A 26,197-nucleotide genomic window follows, 5' to 3' on the forward strand; every position below is an offset into this window, starting at 1 on the left:
TGGTATGGACACCGGCTCCTCCTCTGACACCAAGTCCTTGGAAAGCACACAGGCTGCCCCAGTGCCGGCTCTGAACAGTACGGAATATCATCTGTGCACAATTGACATAATATGCAAGGTGTTACAGGGACCTCCAGCTGCGGAAGCAAGCAACAAAAATGGTGTGTATACCAGCCAGGACACATAAACATTTGACTCATTTGGCCCATTGTGCGCTGGGATTGTTTTTTACTTTTTGCAAAACAAACAAATAATTTGAACTTCGTATCAAAATTGACATTCTTTTTAAGTTTTCATGGCTTTCAAATGCTTGTAGTAGTTCAAACTATACCTACAGACATATTAGAGCTATAGCTTAAGTGTCAATTTCCATTTTTCCCTCTTTTTAGATTTTCTTTAGAATTTATTTTAACGTTTTAAACAATGTTTTTAGGCATACAAAGGAACTAATTATTTTAATGTTGCGTACCAGTATCTAGTCAGCCAAGTAGTACATTTAGAATTTGACTATATCGTCCATTCGGAAGAGGAGTGGGTGTTATATTCCATATAGGTATCATAACATAGGCCCCGGTAATCTAATTACCCGCCACCTGTATTCTCTCCCTACATTCCACTTGTCACGGTTTACAGGGACTGACCTTTTACCTAGACATTACACTGCAGTCAGAACGCGGTTTTCCCTAAGTTCAAAATCTCATACATTATGCATGATGGTTCTTTGAAACAAAGCAGGACTGCCATCTCCAGTATAAAATCTATGTACAAAGTTCATGCCCAATGTCATCCTTAGGCCAACACAGTAATACAGCAAGGTAGGACCCCTGGGGAGACCTATGGGTATTTATACAATAAATCTTGCTAAGATAAGACAGAGGAGACCGAGAATTCCCAGCCTACACACTGGCCAGAGACGCTGAGGTTCCTGCATGCAGACACTCCAGCTCGCAGTGGTCTAACATCTCTTGCGGGGTGTCCAGCTCGAGACCAGGATGGGGTTCCACAGTCTCTCACTTCAGGAAATGGGGTTGACTGAATCCTAGAGGGATTCTTGGCTTAACACCTACATACATGCTAGGTATACTTAGGTACATCTAGTTAGGGAGGCATCGTAGGAGTACGCCTCTTTTATCATGTGTTTTATATATTCATATTTATTGATGACTTTAGGAAAATGGAAAGCTATACCATCCATTTACCTTTATCGTACTGCTAATCATTTATATCTTATACTGCCTAAAGGTTGTTGCAGTGTATCTAATATAAACCAGAATAACAACTGTTCAATACATTCCTAATGAAAATATCCACACTATTTTTTCTGTGTATTTTTATGACACAGACTAAGTGAGCATGAGTGACTGAGCGAAAAGTAGCATATTGTTTCCACGGTCCTGAGGGATAAGGGTTGTCATGTCCAATGATTGTCAAGAACTATTCTCTCCTTGGTAAGAGGAGATTATAGTTGCACTGTGAGCTAGTTGGTACAAGAAGCCAATCCTACAGTGTAGGTTGTCTAAACCCGCTGATCCCGTATATTTTTTATAGGTAGTACACAACATGTTGGCCTTTAAGTTTTCCATCAATAGAACCCCCATTGGCTGTATCAACTGAAGATTCCTGCAATTCCACAACCGAGTAGGGGCCGTCTAAGAAAAAGTTACTACCTCACCTGGTTAGGGTGATCAGTACAATGTCTTTTTTTCTCTCAGTCACTACCAGGAAAAAATTGGCAGCAAAGGACAGAAAAATAACGATAATCTCCTGATACCTTGGAAGAAAACTGCCAGGTCATTATTCACAAAAGTCCGTTGAACTCGTGGCAGAGGCACCGCAGTTGTGGGGAAATCTCCGCACTCTAGGTGGTATGTCTGCAATGAGAATTCTCATTGATGAGATTCCTACCCCAATTGTAGACAAATGCGGGGCCTCCGCCATGAGTGTGGAGGCCCTTTGTTAATCAGGCCCCCAGAGTGAGGGTATCATTCATTTTGATTTCAGAAACTTACCACAGTTTCTGGAGTTTGTTTCTGAACAACAAAAATTTGGGAAATGTTTAGTAAGGTGATGATAGAAGTGACAGTGACCACCAACCAATCTTTTTGTACATTGAAAGGAACAGATGTGACAGCAGAAATGACCACTGGGCTGGCAGTCATCTCTAAATTTGGCAGATGGTAGTAGCCAGTCATGGTGACAGAGGTAATATACTCCTCTACCCTGATGGGTGGAGTACTGTGCACTACATCATTAATCTCTGTTGGCTTGATCATAGCTTTGGAATGGTTTGTCATTCTCTTGTTGGAATAGCTCAGACCCTGGCAACATCATTAAGTGTATATCTCATCATAATTTCAAGAAGGGCTACTTCTATAGTTCATATCATGTTGAGAACATGTGCAATCACAACATAATTCTATCTATTGGCTGGTGTCTTGTTCTGTTCATTTGCTTGTTACCATCTAGGTGCTTTTGTTTTTGAGAAATTGTACAATTATATTTTGATCTACTTCACCACAGATGAAAAATAAACTTACCTGCAAGGAACTGAATTCGATGTTCATCTGGAGATATGAAATGCTTCTTTGCAGTTTGTACAACTTTAGGTAAATCATAAATGATTGCAGTAGAATTTGGGTTTTCCGAAAGACATTGCTTGGCTAGTGCTCCGGGGCCACCTTATAGAGGAAAACAAAATATAAGAGAAAAGTTATCGTTTGACTTTCATAAGTCTATAAAAGATTTCCTGTTGTCTGATGGAAAGAAACTTAAATTAAGTGAGTTATGATGTGCAGGACGATACTCATTACAAGGAAAGCTGTCATCCTTGATGCTGGATTGAAATGGAAACAACAGTTTTACTTTGTTGTGTAAGGATATATTTTAAGGAGTGTTTCAACCATTGTCTCTTCGAAGCACATAATTGTTATGTCTGGATAGTAGTTCTTAATATTCTTCTGTGTAGACATTAGTTGTATGTTAGAGGTTTAGCGCTTTCTGGGAATTGTGTATATTTGGGTAACAGGTCGCAGACATGCTTTAAAAGTGATGTTCATCAACCAGCTAGTGTTAGGGTTAGTCGTTGTGCATTAAAGAATCCTTTTGTTTTCATTATTCTCATTATCATAAAGACTGAAGTTCTCCTTTGTGTGGGTTATCTTCAGGTGGTCAAGAATATCTATATCTCAAAATACTTTTGGGCACCTTCTAGCTTAACTTATGTTTCTTTTAGTTTTAGTAATTAGATTTTTAAAGTTTGGTATTGAGAGTAATTGTCCCATTACTCCCCAAGGAACAATAGGGCTATGGGCCTGAGTCACAAACTGCATTTGGAATGTCTGCAGTATTGCTCCCGTAGTACAAATTTCTTATCGTTAAATGCATTTTACTCTGGCTACAAATCTGTGCCTCAACCTCTCCTATTGTTTTGATATAGATATCTCCACCACATAGTTCAAGAGCGAGATAAGTCAGTAACAGGCAAGATCATCCCTTGAGCCCTTTTTAAAAATAGGAATAATGATGGCCTTCACCCACAAAGGAGGAAAGCCACGAATGTTAGCAGCATTAAAAACCAGTGCCAGTATTGTTTCCCAGACCTGAGGGTCTGCCTTATACAAATCAGCTGGCACCCAATCCAGATGTAGCAAGGATGGCTCTATGTACCTCAGCTATGTTAAAATTGAGTGGTACTAGACCTAGGATAGGCTCCCCTTGAGACTGCAATCCTTTCATTTCATCGCAACTATACATACTCCCCAAAAACTCAATCCACCTTTCAGGGGCTACGATAGAATCTGTGCCAGTGTTACAGTGTCACAAAAAATGGGCTTTTAACCATCGCCAAGAATTTACTGCTGTCTGAGAGTATGCTCGCTTGACCAAGGTCCTCCTAGGTCTTTTCCCTGATGGATTTCTTCTCCTCCTTGTCTGCATGCTTATAGACCCTCCTACATGCCCTGATCTCACTCTCGTCCCTCGGCGTTAGTTTAAGAGCCAACTTTAACTTCTTATGCACAGTAGAGCAGGTGCTGTCGAACCACCTCTTCGCCTTAGGTCCCTCCCCCTTAGATGAGACAGTTAGGTTAATGGCAATCCAATTAGTTATTATTTCAAAGGCCTCTAAAACTGCTCTATACTGCGCGTTGGTGTCCATGATTGCTGGTACCTCCGCATACAGATTATCTAAAAACCTTTCCGGAACTACCTTCCCCCCCACTTCAGTCGACTTGATTGGTCCTTGGCACTAATATCATAATTTGAAATACCCTTACTTTCTACTTTAATAAAGGCACCTAAGTACAGTAGTTCAAGCATGAGGGGATTATGGTCACTGTGATTGCTCCAAAGGATGATTAATTTGTAGACTGCTGGAGCTAAGGATCAAGAGAATATTATAGAATCAATAATACTATTGCATCCTCTCCCGGTGAAAGTGGGGATAGGAGTATTCTCCCCTGTTTGCTCTAGACAATACAGATTGTTTACTGAAAAAGCCCTTCTAAAAAGGTGCCTGATTCTGTATGTTCAAAATGTGTAGTTGATTGAAGGAGTTCTCCGTGAGCCTTATTAGAGATAAAGTTGGAATTGCATATGTGGGTGTTAAAATCACCTAAGATTACGATATCAAAATAAGAGTGTTTACTCATTCTGTAGGTATCGAGAAAAACCTCCATAGCCGCTAGATGTAACCACTAATAAAGGTTAGGGATTCCTAAAAGACTACCACTAACATGTGGGGAGACTGACACTCTAATTGGCTTGTCTGGCATTCTAGATCAAGAGAAACCTATAAAAGAAGCCACCCCCCAGCAACTCCCGATGTCGAGGGAATTGCATGTTTGACCAATGAAGAAAACCCATCCAAGTAAAAACATTCGCTGGTATCCCAGGTTTCTTGTAGGGCAATCAGATAACCGCCCACAAGAGTCCCCAGCCAAAGGACATCTTCTCTTAATGTTCCTAGACCTCCGATATTCCACGAGAGTATCCTCAGCCAGTCGGCGCCCACCCCAGAGGGTGCTGTGCAAAGAGGGGGAGCAGACTCTGACATCCACGTTGCAGGAGCATTATGAATCCTAGAGGGGGCTGATCTAGATGGAGAAGCACTAGAAGTGTTGAACAAGTGACTGGCGTAGGTGGAGGAACAGAATCAAGTTTCCCGGGTGAAGGAATAAAAATAACAGCTGGGTCCAGAGGTATTTTATCCTTCGGCTCTACCTCAAATAATGGTTGTCAATCTACACCATCAAGCCTACAGGGCCTCAAATCTATTGGTTAGAGGTAAGACTGATCTTGAGTTGTTAATGTGGGTTGATTTGTGTGTCCTTGGTACCTGAAGCAGGAACTATTCAAGGAAAAAGTATTGGCAGGAGGGTAAAAATACTGAAGAGGGGCAATCCTAATCCATGTTTCAGAGCTACCCCTGAGGTCACAGTCTAATAACTCATTGACTTTGGCAGTATGTCCCAAGTTAATTATCACACAGTCCTTCTTGGTTTTTGTCCCCATCCTATATCGCACCCAGCCCACTCTTCTGGCCATGATGATGACCGGGGATAGCCGATGGCCATTTACAATATTGGAATTAAACCAGTGAGTAACCTTATGAATCAAGTCCATTTTGGTCTACTTACTCCCCTGTGTGATTGGTGGGACCCCCACTAGTACTATCGTCAAAGGTGCTGAATCCAGGGGCAAGTCTATGGTCTCCTGGCTGCCAGCTTGAGGCTTTATTGGATTAATTAATATGGGTATATCAGGTGAACGCCCCTGTAAAAATGGTGCCCCTCGAGATGGGATCACCTGGGACACCTGCACCACATAAGGCAGATTACAGGTCGTGCTTGAGGTCCTGACACCTTCAGTTACCTCTTGTCCTACATGCCAATTATTTAGAGTGATTTGAGTTTCAGAGGATGACTGGGTTGAACAATCATTCACTACTGAGGTGCCCACTATGTCTAGTTTCACGCTTTCAGGCACATGGGGAATAGGGTGCCTAATAGGTCCAATGAGCCTGCCCTCCACAGGCTAATTAACAATAGGGTGATAGGGTATTGATGAGAGAGTAGCATCCAGCCTTGTATCTAGACCCTCTACTTTTTTTCCAGTATCAATACTAGAAGTCTAACAAATATGGGCTCCAGTCTTGGTAAAAGTAAGTCAATAAAATGTTCAGGTTCAAAACAAGCGTTGAAGGCTTTTTGGTCGAAATGATCTTTTGCCGCCTGTTTTCTTCCTCTTGGTTGTGGGGCTAGGTAGGTGATCCTCTGCCAATGTCAAGACAGTCTCAGCATAAGGGGCTTCCTGCTGATAAATTAGCCTGGGGGGATGATACCAGCCCTTGGCTAGCCTCTTTCTCTCCCAGGCTATCTGTTATAAGTTTAGTAGATGCAGATTTTCCTATCTCGAGGGACTGCCTCCTTTCAGTCAGGGCTATCTCATTTGAGATAATGCTGGCGGCCCTGGTGAGAAACAAGTCAATAGTCAAGGCGTTGTTGCTCCCGGTTCCTCCAGCCAATGTTTTTCTTTTGCCCCTGTTTTATTGGTTTAGTTAGGGTTTATCCACACTAAGGGCCCGATGTAGGTAGCCAAATACCGGTCGTTAATGGTCAAAATTACCGAAGTTCGGCCGTTACCGACGGTATTGGGCTTTCCAGATGTAGGTGGCATTTTTTAAGGATTCGGTATTTTACCGAATCGGTAATTTAAGAGTGCGGTAAAATACCGAACTCTTAACATACCGATTTGGTAAAATACCAAATCCAGGATGTAGGAAGCACTCAAGTTAGTGCATTCCTCAGTTAAGGATTTGTTATTTACCACCAACTAGAAGTTGGTGGTAAATAATGAAAACCCTTGAAAAAGCATTTTTTTTGCTTTTCCAACAGTGCCATGTTGCAGACACCCATGCCCTTAGGGCATGTATATCGGCAACATGTGCACCCATACACAATTGAGGGGTGCAACAGGGTGTCAAAGTGACACCCTGCCACCCTTCAATGTTTCCCCCAATTACCGAATCGGTAAATACCTCAAGGCCCATAGGAATGAATGGCAATTACCGAATCGGTAAATACCGATTCGTTAATTACCAAAACTTACCGATTCTGTAATTTTTTGGTAAAATTACCTACATCCCATTTACCTGTTCTTAAATACCGAATCAGTATTTCGTTATTTAAGAATCGGTAATCTGGGATTACCTACATCGGGCCCTAAGCGAGGAAACAGGTGGGCAAACCAGACCTCTCACTAATGATGCAGTAACAAGCCCTGCAAACCCAAATGGAGGTCACAGAGGGGGCACACTTTGATTGGATATCGAAAGCTTACACTAAACAGTGAAGAAAATAATTAGCAACAGGAGTGAAGTATGACAGTACCTTTGCCTTGGTGTTGAGTTCGCAGGACCAAGAGACCTGGCCCAGCCCAGCTTCCACCAGTCTCGGATAGGCTCTGATGCACCTGTCTTTAGCCGGGGCTTCGTTCGGGCATGGCCAAAGCGGGCCTGCACGTGTCCCTTGCTGTGGGGGCCCTGCAAGGCCTTAAAAATGCCTCCTGGCTCATCTTGTTGGCAGTTGATGCCATGGTGGTGCTGGTGGCTGTGGCCCTGGCTTCAGTTTCGGCAAAAATTAAGTTTGGGCTCATGCAATGCGGGAGCCCTGCAAGGCCTAAGAACGCCTCTTGGCGCGTCACATTGGCGCCTGTTGCCTCTTTGTTGCATGGGGGCTGTGGTCCTAGCCCAGGTTGTGGCAGAAATTAAGTATGCATGTGTAGATGATGTACTACATATATTATAAAACTACATTTTAAATATATCACATCTTTATTGTGGGTGATTTTGGGTATGCACTCTCTCCCCGTTTCTTCACACTGTTCCGATGTCTAACCATGCAGCCTCAAAAGAAGAACAATAGGGCACAGATTCATACACAAGCTATCTTTGAGCACACTTTTAATATCTTTGAGTCATGCTTCAGATATCGTGAGAATTTGGGGAAGGTGCTGCTGCACTGTCCAGAGGTTTTGTGCATTATCGTAGTAACCGGTTGCATTTTGCATAACTTTGCCTTCAACTGAGCTGATATCACCCCTGACTACAGACCCATTCAGATTTTCAGGGTTGGAAATGGCACAGAGATCAGGGGGTGCACCTTAGTTCCTAGTTTACTTGCTGAATTATTGTGGTTGGACAATGTATTTTAAAAGCTGGTGTATTATTACCAATACTTCTTTGTATAATTACCCTCAAACACTCTAACAGTGTCATGCTTCATTATCGGGTCAACCTGGCTCCTAAAGGCCAGGGTGTACCCAACCATTTTTCAGGGAGCTCTTATGAGAAATGGCCAGGGGGGTTAGAGATTAAATGCCATACACTCCAGGTATCCCTTTAAAATGGAGATGTGATAGTTATTAAAAGAGAAAAGAATAGGATGTGCCCAGGATGCAATGGTCCTATGACATTTCTAGTGTCATAGGACCATTAAATCCAGGGCATATCCTATTCTTTACTATTTTAATAACTATCATCTCTCCATATTAAAGGGATACCTGGAGTGTATGGCAGTTTTTTGATCTTTAACCCCCTGGCCATTTCTAAAACTATTTCCCTGAAAAACAGTTGAGCCCGCCTTGGCCTTTAGAAGCCAGGGTGACCCGAAGATGAAGCATGACACTTTTAGAGTATGTGAGGGTAATTATACAAAGAGGTATTTCTCTCAATAGTGGTTGAAGGAATTGACCATCCCTCATATCGAGAAACAAGCCTACACATTACCCTTTAGTTTTCCTTTTGGGTTGGATACTTTATGATAGTGAATATTGTCTGGGAAGACGTATCCCTTCTGCTCCCCCTGTGTGAAAGCACCTCTCTACCCTTGAGAGCTAAGGGCCAGTTTGTATACGGATTATTAACAAGCCTGAGCGGTAAACTTGGGCACTCTGCACTCCATGGAGGAACACGGAATTCCTGCATTCCGCCATTCAGGCGTGGAGGGGACTTTTTTATCCATTCGCATGCTCAAGTTTTCTTCCGGGTCTCAACCATGAGACGCGGCTGTGAGTGTGCTGAGACTTTTCACACCACTATCAAGCTCCCACTGGACTTCGTGCTCACCCACATGGCTTCCAGCCGCGACGGCTCTCATCTTGCATCTTTAGCGCTGATCCCAAATTGGAGAGGTCAAGCAGCTTTTCTGCTTGAGAATGCAGCTGAGAGGCATTTGAAGTGGATTTTCTTCTCAAACTAGCTGTTGGAGCCACTTTTGAAAACATTTTTTTCAAACCAGAAGGAAGTGCCCCAGAGACTCCAACTTCATGTTCTTATCCAGCAGGCTCCTCCCAGTGCTTTGTCCCTCTCCTGGTCAATTTTCATTGGGATTTGGATCTGGAGGATCACTCTCCTTATCTTCTGCAGATATACCATTGGATTTAAGAACTTTGTTTTTGAGATATCACAAGTGAGTTGAAAAAATAACGTATAAGGGTGTTTGATTGGGGGCTTGCATCTGGATTTATTTGCACTTTAATTTGATTTTTAAAATTTATTGTGGTGGGTGGCCTGTCGTTTTAGTAGGTGTCTAATAATTTTTTTGCATTTAATTTTTCTTCTTTTGTGAAGGAAACATATTGCACAGTTTATTTTATTTTCTCAGTTTTTAATACATCTGCAATGTTGATTTAATTCACTTTGTGAGTCTGCCAATGGCCTTCCAGCTGGTAGGTACCATACGATGGTTCATGGGTTTGTGAAACAACTGTTTCTGTGGTGTCTGTTGAATTGAAACACCATTCAGGCTATGGATGGCATTAGAATAAAATTCAAAATATGTTGTTTTGTTGACATTTCACTTTTTTCCCCCTGCAACAGTGTATAGGCGGGGTAATGGTGTTGGAGGCATGTGTTGTTGTAAACATTTTTAGCCCTGTTAATTTTCATTTTTTGCATTGCTGAATTAATGCTGTGTTCTCTATGTTAACATGCCTCTTTCTGGCAAGTGTGTGTATGTATGGGTGTTTTCCATAGGCCACCATTTGCCTTTGTTGTTCATTATGCCATGAAGCATGGGGCCATTTTGTAAAGACAGTGTCCACCCTAAGCCTGCATGTGTTGTTTGTTTTCCAAGCCCCCTGCCTGTTGTCTTGACCATGTACAAGGCGGCCATTTTGTGATGCCAGCCAGTGTGCTTCCCCCATGGGCCTGCATGTCGTCTTTGTTTGTGGCCATGCCTTCTTGCTGGCAGTTGCTGCTGTAACCATGTGGCTGGCGGCCAGTATGTGAAGCCAGCCAGTGTGCTTTTGCCATAAGCCTGCCGTATTCTATGTTTGTGTGATTTTGCCAAAGGCCTGCATGTCTTCTCTGAAATTGTGACCATTGATCCTTTATCAGTGTTTGTTGTTGTTGATGAACATGTTGCACTGGCTGGCAGCAATTTTGTGCATCCAGCCAGTGTGGCTCTTTGCCATAGGTTTACAGGGATGGTTGACAATGATAGCAGTTTAACCCCTTGGCTGTTGGAGTAATTTTCCTGCTGTGCTGGGGGGGGGATTCAGAAAAGAGGGTGGTGATGGACAGAGTATCTGAATTAAACAGAACAGTCGTACCCAGTCAACATATCAGGGCTTGATCCATCACCGTTTTTTAGCTCACTACACCATCCCAGCTCAGAACCTGGCTACATGCAAATTTGTCTGTCCCTGGCCCAGTGCATCATGGGAACAGGGCAGACCAAACTACCAAGCCAATTCTTTTACTGGAAAGGAAACAAGCTTCCGGGGACCAGTTTCTGGAATTACAGCCGTCTTCGGCCCGGCTTGCTTGACTCCTGATGGTGCAGTGAGCAAGGGACTCACATCTGAGTATACCCTTCCACGCTTATGGTGGACAAAAGGATTCAGAAAAGGGGGTGGTGATGGACAGAGTATCTGAATTAAACAGAACACTCGTACCCAGTCAACAGATCAGGGCTTGATCCATCACCGTTTTTTAGCTCACTGCACCATCCCAGCTCGGAACCTGGCTACGTGCAAATTAGTCTGTCGCTGGCCCAGTGCATCATGGAAACAGGGCAGACCAAACTACCAAGCCAATTCTTTTACTGGAAAGGAAACAAGCTTTCGGGGACCGGTTTCTGGCATTACAGACGTCTTCGGCCCGGCTTGCTTGAATCCTGATGGTGCAGTGAGCAAGGGACTCACATCTGAGTATACCCTTCCACGCTTATGGTGGACAAAAGGATTCAGAAAAGGGGGTGGTGATGGACAGAATATCTGAATTAAACAGAACACTCGTACCCAGTCAACAGATCAGGGCTTGATCCATCACCGTTTTTTAGCTCACTGCACCATCCCAGCTCAGAACCTGGCTACATGCAAATTAGTCTGTCCCTGGCCCAGTGCATCATGGGAACAGGGCAGACCAAACTACCAAGCCAATTCTTTTACTGGAAAGTAAACAAGCTTTCGGGGACCGGTTTCTGGCATTACAGCCATCTTCGGCCCGGCTTGCTTGAATCCTGATGGTGCAGTGAGCAAGGGACTCACACCTGAGTATACCCTTCCACGCTTATGGTGGACAAAAGGATTCAGAAAAGGGGGTGGTGATGGACAGAATATCTGAATTAAACAGAACACTCGTACCCAGTCAACAGATCAGGGCTTGATCCATCACCGTTTTTTTGCTCACTGCACCATCCCAGCTCAGAACCTGGCTACATGCAAATTAGTCTGTCCCTGGCCCAGTGCATCATGGGAACAGGGCAGACCAAACTACCAAGCCAATTCTTTTACTGGAAAGGAAACAAGCTTTCGGGGACCGGTTTCTGGCATTACAGCCATCTTCGGCCCGGCTTGCTTGAATCCTGATGGTGCAGTGAGCAAGGGACTCACACCTGAGTATACCCTTCCACGCTTATGGTGGACAAAAGGATTCAGAAAAGGGGGTGGTGATGGACAGAGTATCTGAATTAAACAGAACACTCGTACCCAGTCAACAGATCAGGGCTTGATCCATCACCATTTTTTAGCTCACTGCACTATCCCAGCTGAGAACCTGGCTACATGCAAATTAGTCTGTCCCTGGCACAGTGCATCATGGGAACAGGGCAGACCAAACTACCAAGCCAATTCTTTTACTGGAAAGGAAACAAGCTTTCGGGGACGGGTTTCTGGCATTACAGACGTCTTCGGCCCGGCTTGCTTGAATCCTGATGGTGCAGTGAGCAAGGGACTCACATCTGAGTATACCCTTCCACGCTTATGGTGGACAAAAGGATTCAGAAAAGGGGGTGGTGATGGACAGAATATCTGAATTAAACAGAACACTCGTACCCAGTCAACAGATCAGGGCTTGATCCATCACCGTTTTTTAGCTCACTGCACCATCCCAGCTCAGAACCTGGCTACATGCAAATTAGTCTGTCCCTGGCCCAGTGCATCATGGGAACAGGGCAGACCAAACTACCAAGCCAATTCTTTTACTGGAAAGGAAACAAGCTTTTGGGGACCGGTTTCTGGCATTACAGCCATCTTCGGCCCGGCTTGCTTGAATCCTGATGGTGCAGTGAGCAAGGGACTCACACCTGAGTATACCCTTCCACGCTTATGGTGGACAAAAGGATTCAGAAAAGGGGGTGGTGATGGACAGAGTATCTGAATTAAACAGAACACTCGTACCCAGTCAACAGATCAGGGCTTGATCCATCACCGTTTTTTAGCTCACTGCACTATCCCAGCTGAGAACCTGGCTACATGCAAATTAGTCTGTCCCTGGCACAGTGCATCTTGGGAACAAGGCAGACCATACTACCAAGCCTATTCTTTTACTAGAAAGGAAACAAGCTTCTGGGGACCGGTTTCTGGCATTACAGCAGTCTTCGGCCCGGCTTGCTTGAATCCTGATGGTGCAGTGAGCAAGGGACTCACATCTGAGTATACCCTTCCACGCTTATGGTGGACAAAAGTATTCAGAAAAGGGGGTGGTGATGGACAGAGTATCTGAATTAAACAGAACACTCGTACCCAGTCAACAGATCAGGGCATGATCCATCGCCGTTTTTTAGCTCACTGCACCATCCCAGCTCAGAACCTGGCTACATGCAAATTAGTCTGTCCCTGGCCCAGTGCTTCATGGGAACAGGGCAGACCATACTACCAAGCCTATTCTTTTACTAGAAAGGAAACAAGCTTCCGGGGACCGGTTTCTGGCATTACAGCCGTCTTCAGCCCGGCTTGCTTGAATCCTTATGGTGCAGTGAGCAAGGGACTCACATCTGAGTATACCCTTCCACGCCTATTGTGGACAAAAGGATTCAGAAAAGGGGGTGGTGATGGACAGAGTATCTGAATTAAACGGAACACTCGTACCCAGTCAACAGATCAGGGCTTGATCCATCACCGTTTTTTAGCTCACTGCACCATCCCAGCTCAGAACCTGGCTACATGCAAATTAGTCTGTCCCTGGCCCAGTGCATCATGGGAACAGGGCAGACCAAACTACCAAGCCAATTCTTTTACTGGAAAGTAAACAAGCTTTCGGGGACCGGTTTCTGGCATTACAGCCATCTTCGGCCCGGCTTGCTTGAATCCTGATGGTGCAGTGAGCAAGGGACTCACACCTGAGTATACCCTTCCACGCTTATGGTGGACAAAAGGATTCAGAAAAGGGGGTGGTGATGGACAGAATATCTGAATTAAACAGAACACTCGTACCCAGTCAACAGATCAGGGCTTGATCCATCACCGTTTTTTAGCTCACTGCACCATCCCAGCTCAGAACCTGGCTACATGCAAATTAGTCTGTCCCTGGCCCAGTGCATCATGGGAACAGGGCAGACCAAACTACCAAGCCAATTCTTTTACTGGAAAGGAAACAAGCTTTCGGGGACCGGTTTCTGGCATTACAGCCATCTTCGGCCCGGCTTGCTTGAATCCTGATGGTGCAGTGAGCAAGGGACTCACACCTGAGTATACCCTTCCACGCTTATGGTGGACAAAAGGATTCAGAAAAGGGGGTGGTGATGGACAGAGTATCTGAATTAAACAGAACACTCGTACCCAGTCAACAGATCAGGGCTTGATCCATCACCATTTTTTAGCTCACTGCACTATCCCAGCTGAGAACCTGGCTACATGCAAATTAGTCTGTCCCTGGCACAGTGCATCATGGGAACAGGGCAGACCAAACTACCAAGCCAATTCTTTTACTGGAAAGGAAACAAGCTTTCGGGGACGGGTTTCTGGCATTACAGACGTCTTCGGCCCGGCTTGCTTGAATCCTGATGGTGCAGTGAGCAAGGGACTCACATCTGAGTATACCCTTCCACGCTTATGGTGGACAAAAGGATTCAGAAAAGGGGGTGGTGATGGACAGAATATCTGAATTAAACAGAACACTCGTACCCAGTCAACAGATCAGGGCTTGATCCATCACCGTTTTTTAGCTCACTGCACCATCCCAGCTCAGAACCTGGCTACATGCAAATTAGTCTGTCCCTGGCCCAGTGCATCATGGGAACAGGGCAGACCAAACTACCAAGCCAATTCTTTTACTGGAAAGGAAACAAGCTTTTGGGGACCGGTTTCTGGCATTACAGCCATCTTCGGCCCGGCTTGCTTGAATCCTGATGGTGCAGTGAGCAAGGGACTCACACCTGAGTATACCCTTCCACGCTTATGGTGGACAAAAGGATTCAGAAAAGGGGGTGGTGATGGACAGAGTATCTGAATTAAACAGAACACTCGTACCCAGTCAACAGATCAGGGCTTGATCCATCACCGTTTTTTAGCTCACTGCACTATCCCAGCTGAGAACCTGGCTACATGCAAATTAGTCTGTCCCTGGCACAGTGCATCTTGGGAACAAGGCAGACCATACTACCAAGCCTATTCTTTTACTAGAAAGGAAACAAGCTTCTGGGGACCGGTTTCTGGCATTACAGCAGTCTTCGGCCCGGCTTGCTTGAATCCTGATGGTGCAGTGAGCAAGGGACTCACATCTGAGTATACCCTTCCACGCTTATGGTGGACAAAAGTATTCAGAAAAGGGGGTGGTGATGGACAGAGTATCTGAATTAAACAGAACACTCGTACCCAGTCAACAGATCAGGGCATGATCCATCGCCGTTTTTTAGCTCACTGCACCATCCCAGCTCAGAACCTGGCTACATGCAAATTAGTCTGTCCCTGGCCCAGTGCTTCATGGGAACAGGGCAGACCATACTACCAAGCCTATTCTTTTACTAGAAAGGAAACAAGCTTCCGGGGACCGGTTTCTGGCATTACAGCCGTCTTCAGCCCGGCTTGCTTGAATCCTTATGGTGCAGTGAGCAAGGGACTCACATCTGAGTATACCCTTCCACGCCTATTGTGGACAAAAGGATTCAGAAAAGGGGGTGGTGATGGACAGAGTATCTGAATTAAACGGAACACTCGTACCCAGTCAACAGATCAGGGCTTGATCCATCACCGTTTTTTAGCTCACTGCACCATCCCAGCTCAGAACCTGGCTACATGCAAATTAGTCTGTCCCTGGCCCAGTGCATCATGGGAACAGGGCAGACCAAACTACCAAGCCAATTCTTTTACTGGAAAGGAAACAAGCTTCCGGGGACCAGTTTCTGGAATTACAGCCGTCTTCGGCCCGGCTTGCTTGACTCCTGATGGTGCAGTGAGCAAGGGACTCACATCTGAGTATACCCTTCCACGCTTATGGTGGACAAAAGTATTCAGAAAAGGGGGTGGTGATGGACAGAGTATCTGAATTAAACAGAACACTCGTACCCAGTCAACAGATCAGGGCATGATCCATTGCCGTTTTTTAGCTCACTGCACCATCCCAGCTCAGAACCTGGCTACATGCAAATTAGTCTGTCCCTGGCCCAGTGCATCATGGGAACAGGGCAGACCAAACTACCAAGCCAATTCTTTTACTGGAAAGGAAACAAGCTTCCGGGGACCGGTTTCTGGCATAACAGCCGTCTTCGGACCCGGCTTGCTTGAATCCTTATAGTGCAGTGAGCAAGGGACTCACATCTGAGTATACCCTTCCACGCTTATGGTGGACAAAAGGATTCAGAAAAGGGGTTGGTGATGGACAGAGTATCTGAATTAAACAGAACACTCGTACCCAGTCAACAGATCAGGGCTTGATCCATCACCTTTTTTTAGCTCACTGCACCATCCCAGCTCAGAACCTGGCTAAATGCAAATTAGTCTGTCCCTGGCCCAGTGCATCCTGGGAACAGGGCAGACCAAACTACCAAGCCAATTCTTTTACTGGAAAGGAAACAAGCTTCCGGGGACCGGTTTCTGGCATTACAGCCGTCTTCGGCCCGGCTTGCTTGAATCCTGATGGTGCAGTGAGCAAGGGACTCACATCTGAGTATACCCTTCCACGCTTATGGTGGACAAAAGGATTCAGAAAAGAGGGTGGTGATGGACAGAGTATCTGAATTAAACAGAACATTCGTACCCAGTCAACAGATCAGGGCTTGATCCATCACCGTTTTTTAGCTCACTGCACCATCCCAGCTCAGAACCTGGCTACGTGCAAATTAGTCTGTCCCTGGCCCAGTGCATCATGGGAACAGGGCAGACCAAACTACCAAGCCAATTCTTTTACTGGAAAGGAAACAAGCTTCCGGGGACCGGTTTCTGGCATTACAGCTGTCTTCGGCCCGGCTTGCTTGAATCCTGATTGTGCAGTGAGCAAGGGACTCACATCTGAGTATACCCTTCCACGCTTATGGTGGACAAAAGGATTCAGAAAAGGGGGTGGTGATGGACAGAGTATCTGAATTAAACAGAACACTCGTACCCAGTCAACAGATCAGGGCTTGATCCATCACCGTTTTTTAGCTCACTGCACCATCCCAGCTCAGAACCTGGCTACATGCAAATTAGTCTGTCCTTGGCCCAGTGCATCATGGGAACAGGGCAGACCAAACTACCAAGCCTATTCTTTTACTGGAAAGGAAACAAGCTTCCGGGGACCGGTTTCTGGCATTACAGCCGTCTTCGGCCCGGCTGTCTTGAATCCTGATGGTGCAGTGAGCAAGGGACTCACATCTGAGTATACCCTTCCATGCTTATGGTGGACAAAAGGATTCAGAAAAGGGGGTGGTGATGTACAGAGTATCTGAATTAAACAGAACACTCGTACCCAGTCAACAGATCAGGGCTTGATCCATCACCGTTTTTTAGCTCACTGCACCATCCTAGCTCAGAACCTGGCTACATGCAAATTAGTCTGTCCCTGCCCTAGTGCATCATGGGAACAAGGCAGACCAAACTAACAAGCCAATTCTTTTACTGGAAAGGAAACAAGCTTCCGGGGACCAGTTTCTGGAATTACAGCCGTCTTCGGCCCGGCTTGCTTGACTCCTGATGGTGCAGTGAGCAAGGGACTCACATCTGAGTATACCCTTCCACGCTTATGGTGGACAAAAGTATTCAGAAAAGGGGGTGGTGATGGACAGAGTATCTGAATTAAACAGAACACTCGTACCCAGTCAACAGATCAGGGCATGATCCATCGCCGTTTTTTAGCTCACTGCACCATCCCAGCTCAGAACCTGGCTACATGCAAATTAGTCTGTCCCTGGCCCAGTGCATCATGGGAACAGGGCAGACCAAACTACCAAGCCAATTCTTTTACTGGAAAGGAAACAAGCTTCCGGAGACCGGTTTCTGGCATAACAGCCGTCTTCGGACCCGGCTTGCTTGAATCCTTATGGTGCAGTGAGCAAGGGACTCACATCTGAGTATACCCTTCCACGCTTATGGTGGACAAAAGGATTCAGAAAACGGGGTGGTGATGGACAGAGTATCTGAATTAAACAGAACACTCGTACCCAGTCAACAGATCAGGGCTTGATCCATCGCCGTTTTTTAGCTCACTGCACCATCCCAGCTCAGAACCTGGCTACGTGCAAATTAGTCTGTCCCTGGCCCAGTGCATCATGGGAACAGGGCAGACCAAACTACCAAGCCAATTCTTTTACTGGAAAGGAAACAAGCTTCCGGGACCGGTTTCCGGCATTACAGCTGTCTTCGGCCCGGCTTGCTTGAATCCTGATTGTGCAGTGAGCAAGGGACTCACATCTGAGTATACCCTTCCACGCTTATGGTGGACAAAAGGATTCAGAAAAGGGGGTGGTGATGGACAGAGTATCTGAATTAAACAGAACACTCGTACCCAGTCAACAGATCAGGGCTTGATCCATCACCGTTTTTTAGCTCACTGCACCATCCCAGCTCAGAACCTGGCTACATGCAAATTAGTCTGTCCTTGGCCCAGTGCATCATGGGAACAGGGCAGACCAAACTACCAAGCCTATTCTTTTACTGGAAAGGAAACAAGCTTCCGGGGACCGGTTTCTGGCATTACAGCCGTCTTCGGCCCGGCTTGCTTGACTCCTGATGGTGCAGTGAGCAAGGGACTCACATCTGAGTGTACCCTTCCACGCTTATGGTGGACAAAAGTATTCAGAAAAGGGGGTGGTGATGGACAGAGTATCTGAATTAAACAGAACACTCGTACCCAGTCAACAGATCAGGGCATGATCCATTGCCGTTTTTTAGCTCACTGCACCATCCCAGCTCAGAACCTGGCTACATGCAAATTAGTCTGTCCCTGGCCCAGTGCATCATGGGAACAGGGCAGACCAAACTACCAAGCCAATTCTTTTACTGGAAAGGAAACAAGCTTCCGGGGACCGGTTTCTGGCATAACAGCCGTCTTCGGACCCGGCTTGCTTGAATCCTTATAGTGCAGTGAGCAAGGGACTCACATCTGAGTATACCCTTCCACGCTTATGGTGGACAAAAGGATTCAGAAAAGGGGTTGGTGATGGACAGAGTATCTGAATTAAACAGAACACTCGTACCCAGTCAACAGATCAGGGCTTGATCCATCACCTTTTTTTAGCTCACTGCACCATCCCAGCTCAGAACCTGGCTAAATGCAAATTAGTCTGTCCCTGGCCCAGTGCATCCTGGGAACAGGGCAGACCAAACTACCAAGCCAATTCTTTTACTGGAAAGGAAACAAGCTTCCGGGGACCGGTTTCTGGCATTACAGCCGTCTTCGGCCCGGCTTGCTTGAATCCTGATGGTGCAGTGAGCAAGGGACTCACATCTGAGTATACCCTTCCACGCTTATGGTGGACAAAAGGATTCAGAAAAGAGGGTGGTGATGGACAGAGTATCTGAATTAAACAGAACATTCGTACCCAGTCAACAGATCAGGGCTTGATCCATCACCGTTTTTTAGCTCACTGCACCATCCCAGCTCAGAACCTGGCTACGTGCAAATTAGTCTGTCCCTGGCCCAGTGCATCATGGGAACAGGGCAGACCAAACTACCAAGCCAATTCTTTTACTGGAAAGGAAACAAGCTTCCGGGGACCGGTTTCTGGCATTACAGCTGTCTTCGGCCCGGCTTGCTTGAATCCTGATTGTGCAGTGAGCAAGGGACTCACATCTGAGTATACCCTTCCACGCTTATGGTGGACAAAAGGATTCAGAAAAGGGGGTGGTGATGGACAGAGTATCTGAATTAAACAGAACACTCGTACCCAGTCAACAGATCAGGGCTTGATCCATCACCGTTTTTTAGCTCACTGCACCATCCCAGCTCAGAACCTGGCTACATGCAAATTAGTCTGTCCTTGGCCCAGTGCATCATGGGAACAGGGCAGACCAAACTACCAAGCCTATTCTTTTACTGGAAAGGAAACAAGCTTCCGGGGACCGGTTTCTGGCATTACAGCCGTCTTCGGCCCGGCTGTCTTGAATCCTGATGGTGCAGTGAGCAAGGGACTCACATCTGAGTATACCCTTCCATGCTTATGGTGGACAAAAGGATTCAGAAAAGGGGGTGGTGATGTACAGAGTATCTGAATTAAACAGAACACTCGTACCCAGTCAACAGATCAGGGCTTGATCCATCACCGTTTTTTAGCTCACTGCACCATCCTAGCTCAGAACCTGGCTACATGCAAATTAGTCTGTCCCTGCCCTAGTGCATCATGGGAACAAGGCAGACCAAACTAACAAGCCAATTCTTTTACTGGAAAGGAAACAAGCTTCCGGGGACCAGTTTCTGGAATTACAGCCGTCTTCGGCCCGGCTTGCTTGACTCCTGATGGTGCAGTGAGCAAGGGACTCACATCTGAGTATACCCTTCCACGCTTATGGTGGACAAAAGTATTCAGAAAAGGGGGTGGTGATGGACAGAGTATCTGAATTAAACAGAACACTCGTACCCAGTCAACAGATCAGGGCATGATCCATCGCCGTTTTTTAGCTCACTGCACCATCCCAGCTCAGAACCTGGCTACATGCAAATTAGTCTGTCCCTGGCCCAGTGCATCATGGGAACAGGGCAGACCAAACTACCAAGCCAATTCTTTTACTGGAAAGGAAACAAGCTTCCGGAGACCGGTTTCTGGCATAACAGCCGTCTTCGGACCCGGCTTGCTTGAATCCTTATGGTGCAGTGAGCAAGGGACTCACATCTGAGTATACCCTTCCACGCTTATGGTGGACAAAAGGATTCAGAAAACGGGGTGGTGATGGACAGAGTATCTGAATTAAACAGAACACTCGTACCCAGTCAACAGATCAGGGCTTGATCCATCGCCGTTTTTTAGCTCACTGCACCATCCCAGCTCAGAACCTGGCTACGTGCAAATTAGTCTGTCCCTGGCCCAGTGCATCATGGGAACAGGGCAGACCAAACTACCAAGCCAATTCTTTTACTGGAAAGGAAACAAGCTTCCGGGACCGGTTTCCGGCATTACAGCTGTCTTCGGCCCGGCTTGCTTGAATCCTGATTGTGCAGTGAGCAAGGGACTCACATCTGAGTATACCCTTCCACGCTTATGGTGGACAAAAGGATTCAGAAAAGGGGGTGGTGATGGACAGAGTATCTGAATTAAACAGAACACTCGTACCCAGTCAACAGATCAGGGCTTGATCCATCACCGTTTTTTAGCTCACTGCACCATCCCAGCTCAGAACCTGGCTACATGCAAATTAGTCTGTCCTTGGCCCAGTGCATCATGGGAACAGGGCAGACCAAACTACCAAGCCTATTCTTTTACTGGAAAGGAAACAAGCTTCCGGGGACCGGTTTCTGGCATTACAGCCGTCTTCGGCCCGGCTTGCTTGAATCCTGATGGTGCACTGAGCAAGGGACTCACATCTGAGTGTACCCTTCCACGCTTATGGTGGACAAAAGGATTCAGAAAAGGGGGTGGTGATGGACAGAGTATCTGAATTAAACAGAACACTCGTACCCAGTCAACAGATCAGGGCTTGATCCATCACCGTTTTTTAGCTCACTGCACCATCCCAGCTCAGAACCTGGCTACATGCAAATTAGTCTGTCCCTTGCCCAGTGCATCATGGGAACAGGGCAGACCAAACTACCAAGCCAATTTTTTTACTGGAAAGGAAACAAGCTTCCGGGGACCAGTTTCTGGCATTACAGCCGTCTTCGGCCAGGCTTGCTTGAATCCTGATGGTGCAGTGAGCAAGGGACTCACATCTGAGTATACCCTTCCACGCTTATGGTGGAAAAAAGGATTCAGAAAAGGGGGTGGTGATGTACAGAGTATCTGAATTAAACAGAACACTCGTACCCAGTCAACAGATCAGGGCTTGATCCATCACCGTTTTTTAGCTCACTGCACTATCCTAGCTCAGAACCTGGCTACATGCAAATTAGTCTGTCCCTGCCCTAGTGCATCATGGGAACAAGGCAGACCAAACTAACAAGCCAATTCTTTTACTGGAAAGGAAACAAGCTTCCGGGGACCGGTTTCTGGCTTCGGCCCGGCTTGCTTGAATCCTGATGGTGCAGTGAGCAAGGGACTCACATCTGAGTATACCCTTCCACGCTTATGGTGGACAAAAGGATTCAGAAAAGGGGGTGGTGATGGACAGAGTATCTGAATTAAACAGAACACTCGTACCCAGTCAACAGATCAGGGCTTGATCCATTACCGTTTTTTAGCTCACTGCACCATCCCAGCTCAGAACCTGGCTACATGCAAATTAGTCTGTCCCTTGCCCAGTGCATCATGGGAACAGGGCAGACCAAACTACCAAGCCAATTCTTTTACTGGAAAGGAAACAAGCTCCCGGGGACCAGTTTCTGGCATTACAGCCGTCTTCGGCCCGGCTTGCTTGAATCCTGATTGTGCAGTGAGCAAGGGACTCACATCTGAGTATACCCTTCCACGCTTATGGTGGAAAAAAGGATTCAGAAAAGGGGGTGGTGATGTACAGAGTATCAATTGATATGTATCAATCTAGGCAACACAGCAAATTAGTTGGTTGAAATGAACTGAGCTTGAAACAAAGGTTTTTGTAAAAAGAGGGGAGGTACCATTTTATTCACAAAGATTCTTTGAAAACACATAGGGAAAAAATATACATTCACAAATTATATTTAACACATATAACTTAATATATCAGGAATATATAACACCATCATTAAAAAGAAGCAATTAATTCAACAAATGAGGTTTACATAAAATACACAAACAATATAATGAGAAAAATGTGGCTAAATTAATCTCTACGCGCGTTTCGGCGAACCAGCGCCTTCTTCTGGAGCAGCCACGGTTAATATCTAAAAAAGAGGGGTAAAAAAGTACCTTAAAACCAGAATATTCTGTTCATTCTTGCATTTGCACAATTTACAAAAAACACAAAGCCCAATGTTATTCTACTAGTCTCAGACTTTCTATTTTCTTTTGACCAACCTATTCTATTGCAATGACAATTTTAGAGATTTCATATGACATTTTTAAAGGTTTCATTTCCTTGCCTTAATAATCAATCTGACACATAGGTGAAAAGTAAGGGAAGACAATGTCTCATGGTATAGATACGCTCATACCAGAATATAAGGGGATGGAAAAGGTATTTTTGTAGGATGTCTAATCTCAGATTTCTGATGTTTGTATCTCTTTATCTAATCATATAATTGAAGTTGATGCTACAGAGTTAGACTGCATTCTAACTAATACCGGTTATATAAAGATTATCCTACCGAGGCCTGGAGATTGATATACATAGTATTTATCATTTAAGTACGATCACTTACTTTAAGAGCACGAATAATTTTAGTGCGATTCGACGTAGCAGTCTTGTTTGTCAGTATATCTAGAATCCTTTCTTTGGATGGTAGATGAGGATATTCTAAATCATGGAAAGCAGCACATAGACAATAGTTATTATTCTTGCCTATATTATAGTGTCTTTATGACTGATATTCAATATAAGGGTTGATATATTACCTATTGTAATGGTTGATACCAATGGAGATTCTGTGGTTATTGATATGTTTGCTTCATTTCGAGTGTTCAATTTAAAATATTTTTCAATTATTTCCTAGAGAGATATTTAGAAGATCTTTTACTAAACAGGTTCTATAGATCTGTGAGGTTCTATTAACATATGATAATCGACTGGAATACATTATTTACCAGAGAAATCGAACGATTAATTCAGAGGAATAGAAGTACCTTGTTTTACAAGTTGAAGTTCGTTTTGACCCGCCGACCGGAAATTAAAATAATGGCCTCTGTGATGCGTATTTATATTGGGACATCAAGATATAGTCCACCTGATATGGGGATAGTAAGTGGCATGGATAGCCTAAAGAGTGGATGAAAAAATCCTAACATAAAATTCTATGCGATGGAATTAAAGAGTAACCACTTCTTAACCTAGTTATTTCTGTAACAGAAGGAATAATAATTACCCTTTTGCTTGTTTTCCAAGCGATGGTTGATTTCAAGTAGTTTAAAATAACTCCCTGTCTGTGAGAGACAAAAGATAATGGGGAAGTTACATTATTTACTATTCAGTTAGGGTTTTACAGCTAAAAGGAGTAACTAGAGCAGGGTTTCTGCAGGACTTACCCGATTGGTGTCAACAGGGATCGAGGATTCCGGCGGCGGGACTCAGGGGTTCTATGCTCCTTCCTTGAACGACAGCGGTAGAATGGTCTCTCAGCGCGCTGTTTATATATTCTACTTAATTGGAGGAGTGGATTCAGGTGAATTGTGTGGGAACACAAAGGAAGGACCACGGATTATGAGGAGAGGTGGAGACTGGTTTTTCTTAAAGGGGTATCGCCAATAATTACTAAAAGAGCAGTCATTGCATAGACATAGAAGATGTTCTGTGATGCCCAGAATAACCTGTTTAAACAAGATGAGAACAGAGGGGCCATTTTTAAAGGGACGTTCGAAAAATAGTCATTCTGTGTTCATTGCAGTGGGGGGATTTAAGTGTACATGACGAAACTAAATACAAAAACAGTATCAACCGGTTTATGGACTGAGGCGTGATTAGAAAATATACTTAATTAACACGCGGATCTAAGTTTTATGCAATTTTAGCACAATGTCGAATATTTGTGGATACTTTAATGAACAGTTCTATTTGTAATGATTAGGCTGAAACGTAATTAGCAAATGTAATTCATGAACCCTCGGAGGTGTACATGATGGGGATCCAGATCATATATGATTTTTACCCATTACTGAACCTCCCTAAATGACTAAAAGAACATTTCTGATGGTAATGGTTTAGGGATAAAGGGAAGAGAACTGAATAATATAAGGTATGATTCCCAATCTCATCAAACCAAGGGGGGAATTGTTGTAGAGCATCATTGTCATATATCTAGTGGCGCTAAAGACAATTTTAAATATAGCTATCGATCCATAGAGGTTAGTAATGACAGCAGAAATATTTATAATTGTAATCGGAAGAATACAATATTAGCAAATTGCATGCTCCCATGGCAATTCGCTGTTCATTCCTTCCCGGAATGTATTGAAGACAAATATCCAGAACACCTCTCTCTTTTTTCTGATGGCACAACCACCATTGGAGTCTGGAGTATGAATTTTTTCAAGAACTCTCCATTTGAAATCTTCTGCTTGGTGGCCCATTTCTAGGAAATGTTTTACCATTGGAGCAGCAAGTTTGCGAGTTCTGATCGCTGAACGATGTTCATTTAACCGTATCTGTATCGCACGGGATGTTTCTCCTATATACCCGAGTGAACACGGGCACTGTATAAAATAGATCAGATTTGAGGTTCTGCAGTTCCACATTTCTTTTGCCACTGTTGTGTGGCCATTATGTGTGAATTCTTTGCCTCTTAGAATGTTGGCACAGGAAGAACACGAAGAGCAAGGGAATGTTCCCTTTATTGCATTGCCTGATACAATTGATCTTTGTATAGAATGATTTTTATCTGATACAGGTTGGAAGCGTGAACGAACAATATGTTCTTTGATATTTCTGTTCCTTTTATAGGCAAAGAGTGGTTTAGCTAGTTTCGTTTCAGAAGTACAGTTACTGTTTAAAATGTGCCAGTTTGAATTTATCACTTGTTTAATTTTTGTATCAAGAGTGGAGTGTTTGGTTACACATACAATCTGGTTAGTGGGTTTCTCAGGCTTTGGTTGGAGCAGGTGGTTGCGATCGTAATAGCGGGCCCGCTTATAGGAGTGTCTCACTAATCGGTGAGGGTAGCCTCTCTCGATAAATTTACTCCTCATTACAATGGCTTGTTTGTCAAAGTCTGCTAAGCTTGTACAGTTCCGCCTGACTCTTAGAAACTGTGAGAAGGGAATTGAATCTTTTTGTGATCTAGGATGGAAACTGCTATAATGCAGTAGCGTGTTTCTGGCAGTAGGTTTTGTATGTAGGTCGACTTTTAGAATGCCTTTATCATTTATGATTTCAATGTCTAAGAATTCCACCTTATTATCACTGATGTGTGATGTAAAGTGGAGGTTGGGATCCGCCTCGTTTATCCAGGAGACGAATTCGTTTAATGCCTCTCTCCCATTGGTCCAGATGAAGAAAATGTCATCTATGTACCTGGACCAATGGGAGACAGACTCAAAAAAGGGGGCTAGTTCATTATGGACATTTTTCGCTTCGAAGGCCGCCATATATATATTTGCAATTGAAGGGGCTACAGATGCGCCCATACTCACGCCTTTTATTTGGCGGTAAGTGTGTGAGCCAAATTCAAAAAAGTTGTCCGTCAGGACAATTTTCAAACATGCCAGTAGAAATGATTTGGGGCAAGAGATGTTGTATGAATCGATGAACCAGGATGTAGCTTCTATTGCTCCAATGAGAGGAA

General features: G+C 44.8%; 1 protein-coding gene across 1 annotated transcript in view; it reads right to left on the bottom strand.

The window, feature by feature from the left end:
• LOC147698094 (acetylserotonin O-methyltransferase-like) overlaps positions 1–26,197 on the bottom strand; it is a 761,662-nt gene that overhangs the window by 118,259 nt on the left and 617,206 nt on the right. Inside the window, exon 6 of the mRNA XM_086934769.1 lies at positions 2,538–2,678. Coding sequence (XP_086790895.1) covers positions 2,538–2,678 — 141 coding nt within the window. The remainder of the gene's footprint in view (positions 1–2,537; positions 2,679–26,197) is intronic.

This window comes from Lissotriton vulgaris, chromosome 8 (assembly GCF_964263255.1).
Source record: "Lissotriton vulgaris chromosome 8, aLisVul1.2, whole genome shotgun sequence".
In the NCBI taxonomy this organism is placed as follows: Eukaryota; Metazoa; Chordata; class Amphibia; order Caudata; family Salamandridae; genus Lissotriton; species Lissotriton vulgaris.